Source organism: Chrysochloris asiatica, unplaced genomic scaffold (assembly GCF_000296735.1).
Source record: "Chrysochloris asiatica unplaced genomic scaffold, ChrAsi1.0 scaffold00381, whole genome shotgun sequence".
In the NCBI taxonomy this organism is placed as follows: domain Eukaryota; kingdom Metazoa; phylum Chordata; class Mammalia; order Afrosoricida; family Chrysochloridae; genus Chrysochloris; species Chrysochloris asiatica.
In genome coordinates this window covers 658,960-665,884 of record NW_006408899.1, presented here as the reverse complement: position 1 = coordinate 665,884, position 6,925 = coordinate 658,960, and the positions used below count along the sequence as shown (strand labels likewise).

The 6,925-nt window shown below is 41.8% G+C and overlaps 2 protein-coding genes across 2 annotated transcripts in view; both read left to right on the top strand.

Annotated features, from left to right (window-relative positions):
• MS4A3 (membrane-spanning 4-domains, subfamily A, member 3 (hematopoietic cell-specific)) overlaps window positions 1-1,261 on the top strand; it is a 44,182-nt gene extending 42,921 nt beyond the window's left edge. Inside the window, exon 6 of the mRNA XM_006876476.1 lies at window positions 1,110-1,261. Within this exon, the coding sequence (XP_006876538.1) occupies window positions 1,110-1,261 (152 nt within the window). The remainder of the gene's footprint in view (window positions 1-1,109) is intronic.
• Window positions 1,262-1,439: 178 nt separating this feature from the next.
• The window catches only part of MS4A2 (membrane-spanning 4-domains, subfamily A, member 2), a 28,128-nt gene continuing 22,642 nt past the window's right edge, over window positions 1,440-6,925 (top strand). The window contains 2 exon segments of the mRNA XM_006876475.1: window positions 1,440-1,447; window positions 3,372-3,499. Coding sequence (XP_006876537.1) covers window positions 1,440-1,447; window positions 3,372-3,499 — 136 coding nt within the window.

Sequence of the window (6,925 nt, the reverse complement as noted above, 5' to 3'; positions counted from 1 at the left end):
TCTCCCATGTAAACTATCACATAATTCACAATAAAACATTTAAGAAAAAAATAAAGTCATTTAAGATTATGTCTATACTTAGACTGAAAATAAAAAGGCTTCTGTGTACACAGTTTTGTGATTGTTATGCTGTTAGAAAAAGTAAGAAGTCTTGCTGTGGCACTGTAGGATAAGCACTTGATTGCAAGGTTGGTTTGAACCACAAGGTTGGTGGTTCAGACTCACCATTTGCTCCTTGGAAACCTAATACAGGGTTGTTATGAGTCAGAACCGACTCGATGGCACTTAACAATAACAACTCACAGAAAAGTTGTTTCGATTTACTCAGAGGCTATGCCACTGAGTCCCTGCCCTGCCATACTTCCATTGTACCATCTTTGCCAGTATAAGAGGATTTTGACTCCTTCCTTCACAACTCAGAAGCAGCACACAGTCAATCTAATTTGCTAGCAGACAGCAGTCTTGAGTGTGAAACTTTTAGTTTCCATACTCGTATCAGGAATGTTGTTGTTGTTAAGTGCCATTGAGTCGATTCCTGTGTAGGGTTTCCAAGGAGCTTCTGGTGAGCTTGAACTACTGACCTTGCAGTTCAAATGACTTTGCAGTCTGGCGCATTAGCCCATAGTGCAGGAATAGGGTATAGCTATTAAAATCCTTTCTGATCCAGTTTCAGAGACTATGGCACAGAGAAACACATAAATAGTGTCCAGCAGATAGGATGAGAGAAGAGAGAGCAAAATGAGTCTTTGAAGTCAGAGATAGGGCCAGAGATTCAGAGGTACAAATAAACAGCCTTGGATCTACTTAGTAAGCAGAGTATGCCTAAACAGAGAAGATGGGCTTTCAAAGGTGCAGTCAGAGAACTTCTTGCAAAGAAATGACTGAACTGGAACACAAGTTTCAGTTTATCAGTTTCCATTAATACCCCATTTTTGAGCTCTGCAAATTCCACCAGTGTCAAGCAGAATTATTTTCCAGAGGTCTCAACATTCCTTATTTCATACTACTTCTTATTCAGTAACTGATTCAATTTTGCTTATTCACTGTAACAAAAAGAACCCTTTTGATCTTAATCAGCTTGGAAACTTATCTGTTTGACAAATGTCTAGGGTATGAAGATAGTCATCAACACCATGAGTCAACCCAGCTTAACTGCCGCCCATCTGGAACACACTGTGAGAAGAAGTTCACCAAGTCCTTCTATAAAAGTAATGTTTATGGACAAATAGTCCAGTTAATGAAGAAAAATGAGGACGGGTAATGTAAGCAGAGCAGACCTCGCTCTCCCAAACCCACAAGGGCAGTCTAGGTAGGTACAAGCCATTATTTTTTCTATTCATAGTCACTTAGGGTCCAGATCCATCTACTTAGTTTGTATATTGACTATAAGGAAGCCTTTTACTATATGTTCTTTGCAAGGCAGTAGTTCTTTTTGACTGATGGAATGGTAAGATTTTACTTATTGGAAATTGGGAATACCGGCTTTTTTTTTTTTTAACAGTTGTTGGTGTGTGCCATTGAATCTATTCCAACTCATCATGACCTTATATGAAAGAATAGAACAGCCCCATATAGCTTCTTAGGTTGTAATTTTTACCAGAGCAGATGGTCAAGTCTTTTATCTCATGGAATGGCTTGTGGGTTTGAACTGCCAATCTTTTGGTTAGCAGCACAGTGCTTAACCATTGTGCCAGCAGGGCTCCTCCTGGGTATAAAGCAGGAGATACTATAGTGCCTATATAAATCGTTGTCTTTATGTCTGATGTACCTAAAATATAAAAGCTTTACAAGATGTTCTGGGTTCTTCCCTGGTTGGTCTTTGTGAACCTCTAATTGTGGAATCCTGCCTCACTGTTTAGAGGTGACATATTCTCTCAATGAAGAGTGGCAGAGGCACATAATTTGGCTGCCTTTCAGTATCAAAGGTGAAGAGCATACATTAACTCTCCTTTTAAAGATTTGAGAAGAGACTGCGGCACTTAGGTGGTACAAGTGGTTACAGATTGGCGCTAACCTAAAGGCTGGAGGTTCAAACCCATGGAAGGAGAGATACGGCATACTGCTTCCATTAAGATTCTTGTTGTTGTTAAGTGCTATTGAGTTGGTTCCTACTCTTAATGATACTGTATAGAGTTTCCAAGGGGTGGCTGGTGGGTTTCAACTGTTGGCCTTGAGGCTAGCAGTCCAGTGCTTACCCTACAGTGCTACAGCTAGAGCTGAGAAAACTCTAAGGAGGAGTTATAATCTGTAACTCATGGGTTCATCACTAGTTGAGGCCAACAGAAAAGGCTGAAGGTGGAGCTTTAGACATCAAAGTGAGACTGAATATCATTGCATAAAAACTAAGCATGTCCTAAAGCTATGGAAGGAACACTATTCTCAATTAGCCTAGTCTATGGATGAAAAAAGAAAGAGAAATCCCATTAATCCTTCAGAGCCACTCATGGACTGTCCCCTTTACTTATGAAATTGGGTGTGTCCTTGGAAAAATATATTCAGAAATATTTCTATGCCAAAATATCTGTGAGACGCATAGAAAAATATGTTTGACTTTCTTTACTTTTTCTTTTCTTTTTTTTTTTTAAACAAGACTTTTAATCACCAGCGTAGGTTAATGGAAAATAATGTGGTAAGATTTTGGATTGAGTGTCAGAAAACTCAGTGTGGTGTTTGTCTCATTTCAGTCACTGATTATATGCTGATGTTGGCTAGTTACTAGGCCCCTGGGTGGCACAACCAGTATTCTCTTGTGTACTAACCAAATGATTGGTGGTTTAGACCCATCCAGTGGCACCGTAAAAGGGAGACCTGGTCATTTGATTTTGTAAAGATTGTTGTTCAGTGCCATGCAGTCAAGTTGGTTCTGACTCATAGTGGCCCTGCATAGGGTTTCAAAGAAGCAGCTGGTGTGTTTGAATCACCAACCTTGAGATTCAAACCAATCTTTTGGTCCAATGTTTATCCTACAGAGTCACAGCAGGACTCTTAAGAAAAGACCATGGAGCTCAGCTCTACTCTATAGCGCATGGGGTCAGCAGGAGTTGGAATGGACTCAATGCTAATGGCTTGTTTTGTAAAATAAACAACTCAACCAAATGACTAAAACTCCCTCTACTGTCAGTGTAGGGCTTTGCACAGAGAGCTGTTGTTGTTGTTGTTGTTGTTAAGTGCCGTCGAGTCGGTTTCGACCCATAGCTGCCCTGAATAGGGTTTCCGAGGCTGTAAATCTTTACGGGAGCAGATCGCCTCATCTTTCTCCCGCGGAGCAGCTGGTAGTTTCGAACTGCTGACCTTCCGGTTAGCAGCCCGATTCGTAACCACTAAGAGAGCTAGCAAGGTTTTAATGACTGAATTTCTGTTCAATTTCTCAGTGTATCTGAAATTCAACTCTCTGAAGTAGCTCCCCAGGATGAATGTCTAGTGGGCAAGGCTGCCCCATCCTCACTACCACACACATGGCTGACATTTTTGAAGATGGAGCTGGAATTCCTAGGGGTAAGTGAGGCATTTCCCACCTTGACAAGAGTAGGGCTGTCTTGAGGAAAGAATGTGTGGCTGTGTAAGCAGAGCACCCCTCTAGGGTTCGTGAGGGGCCTCTAAAAGTACATTTTAGTGTTGTTAAGTGCCATGGAATCATGTCCAACTCATGGCAGCTCTGTATAGTTTTTTTGTTTGTTTGTGAATTATGTGATAGTTTACATGGGAGAACATTAGCTTTACATTCATCCTATCTTATATCATTTCATTGTCATGGTTACAATCCCTTCCATGCATCATCAACCAACCAAAGGGTATACCCTGCAAGCCTGCCCCCTGGTCATCAGCACACAGCCCTCTCCCTCTCTGGGTCTAGAGTCTCCCAGCCACTCCATCTCTCCACGTTATCTCTGTCTCCATCTCTGGCGTCACTGCTTCTCTGGGTAGGGTCTCACACTCTGCTCTTATCTCTTGATGGTCCCAGGGACATCGGCTCCTGAACTGCAAAGTTAATCACTCCCCTCCTTGCTATAAAACATCTACCTTTACATTTCCAACCCTCACAATCAGTTCTGATAACAATTATTCACTATTGTATCACAGGAGACCTATCCACATCCCCTTTCATTAGCCCTGCCCAGACAGACTGGATACTACTTAGTGGAGATTCTACCTTCCTCCACACCCTCTGGGTCTAGGCTCCCTCTTGAAAGCTTGTAAGCCAGTCACTTCTTGCTTTTGTATCCTCCTCCAACCCCCGTTTTGGATAGCCAATATCCAAGTTGCCATCCCCATCTACTCTGTATGGAATGGGTGGAAATGATCCTTGCTGTAAAGATTTGTTCCCTCTTTTGAGCTACTGCAACCATAGGTATAGGTCAAATTCATCAAATTGTATCATATTACTCTTCCCCCCCGCTTCTTTCTTCTTCTAGTTGAGCTCTGATCATCCAATCATCGAAACCAAGTCAAGTGGGTGTTATCTGCAAATGTGGGTGTTCTTATGCATATGCCCTCTCTTCTTATCAGCTGGATGCTTCACTTTCCACTCTTGTCCTCTGTGGCTATGTCACTGACTCTGGGCCTAAGAGTCCCCAGGTCTTGCCACACTGCTGGCCAGCCAGGTCTCCACCCAGGTTCACAGGAGTCTATTGACTGTTGGAGGGCGTAGCTCACAGCTTCATTGCTGTTTTTCCCTAACTTCCCCTTATCGGTGATGAACATGGTCACCAATCAGAGCACATGTCTACTTGTGTATTCCCATTGAGTCTTAGTCTTGGAAGGGGGTTTGCCCTGAGGGGATCCAACCACTTGCCTTGATATCTCCTGTGTGAGCAACTTGCTTGTTCTTGTAATTATCAGTCGGACTGCCGTTATTGTTTTGTATTTTTTCTTGTCCATCTTTCTTTCAAGAAGTATCTTCCTTTCAAGTGGAAATTTCCCACCTCAGAAGATTCTGGCTGAGGTGCAGGATTCCACCTATGGTCTTATGTAATGCAGAGCTCTGCAGGAAGCCTCCTTCACTGGTTATGCTGTATCCCCATTTTAGATATTCCAATCAGTTATAGGCAGAAGATGGACTTACAAGCTTACTATGGTGATATTTCTAGCTATTCTTTTTTCTCCCCTTCAAGTGTCTATTTTATAATGGTAAGCCAGGGAAACCAAGATTCAAAAGACAGCCAAGCATCTTAACATTATTCCCCTCTTTTACCCTTCAAACGCTGTCTCAATCCCTGTATCCCAGTGCCCTGTTGTTCCAAGGTTGTACATACATCATTATTTAGCTCTCTCTCACTTAGCCCATGCAAACTTGACTAATTGTTTTGTCATCTGCTTTGTTCTTCCATTCCCCTCCACCTTCTTGTGTATTGCCACCCTCCCTAGCACCCAAACTATCCTGTGTCTATTCCCTACCCTGTGCTTCACCTTCCCCTCCCTCCCCTCACTCCACCCCATACACCTGAGTAACCTACAAAGAATCCCCCTTCTTCCTTTTAGTATGGGTTCTGGTTCTTAGTCTTTTACAGTAGTGGTCCTATACAGTATTTCTTCTTTTGTGACTGACTAATTTCACTCAACATAATGTTTCAAGGTTCATCCATGTTATGTGATAACTTACAGCTTCCTTGTTGTTCTTCAGGGTAGCATAATATTCCATTGTGTGTATATACCATAGTTTGTTTATCTATTCTTCCGTTGATGGACACTTAAGCTGTCTCCATCTTTTTGCTATTGTAAATAGTGCTGCTATGAACATTAGTGTGCATATATCTAATCATATTATGGCTTGTATTTATTGTGGGTAAATATCAAGTAGAGGAATTGCTGGATCATAAGGTATTTCTATTTTCAACCTTCTGAGGAAACACCATATTGCTTTCCAGAGAGGTTGGACCATTTTACAATCCCACCAACAATGCAGGAACATCCCAGTCTCTCTGCATCCTTGCCAGCATTTATTGTCCTCTACTTTTTTGACTTTTGCTGTTGTTGCTGGTGTGAGGTGATATCTCATGTTGTTTTGATTTACAACCCTCTAATGGCTAGTGATCGTGAACATTTCTTCATATGTTGGTTGGTTGCCCGGATCTCTTCCTTGGCGAAGTGTCTGTTAAGGTTCTATGAATTTTTTTTTTTTACCTGTATAGAGTTTTTAAAGATTTGGTGGTGAGTTTGAATGACTGACCTTGAGGTTAACAGTCCAGTACTTATCTTACATCACCATTTTAGGAAGAGAGATACATTTCCTCAGGAAATCTTTAATTTCCTAGGAAAAGAGTAGTACATGTGGTTGTTACATGCAGTTGATTTGGTTCTTGCTCTTTGCGATCCTGTGTAGGGTTTCCAAGGAGTGGCTGGTGAGTTTGAACTACCAACCTTGTGGTTAAAATCAACCTTGTGATCCTACAATGCTGTATCTGCCAATTCTGGTCAGCTGCTGAAGGCTTGATGTATTATTATCTTATTTGAAAGATTAAAAATCTCTGCCTTCACCTAAATGGATAGAACAATTACTGATACCCATCTTGTTGTTGTTGTTGTTAGGTGCCATCGAGTTGGCACCGACTCATAGAGACCTTATGCACAGCAGAACAAAACAATGTCCGATCCTGGGCCAACCTCACTACTGTTGCCACACTTGAGTCCATTGATACTACCACTTGGCCAATCCATCTCATTGGGGGTCTTCCTCTTTTTCTCTGACCCTCCATCTTACCAAACATGATATCCGTCTCCAGTGACTGGTCCCTCCTGACAATATGTTCAAAGTATGAGAGACGAAGTTTGGTCATCTTGGCCTCTAAGGAGTACTCTGGCTTCACTTCCAAAACATTTCTTCTACTGGTTCTTTTGGCAGCCATGGCACTTTTAGTATTCTTCTCCAACACCAAAACTCAAAGGCATCAATTCTTCTACGGTCTTCCTTATTCACTGTCCAGCTTTC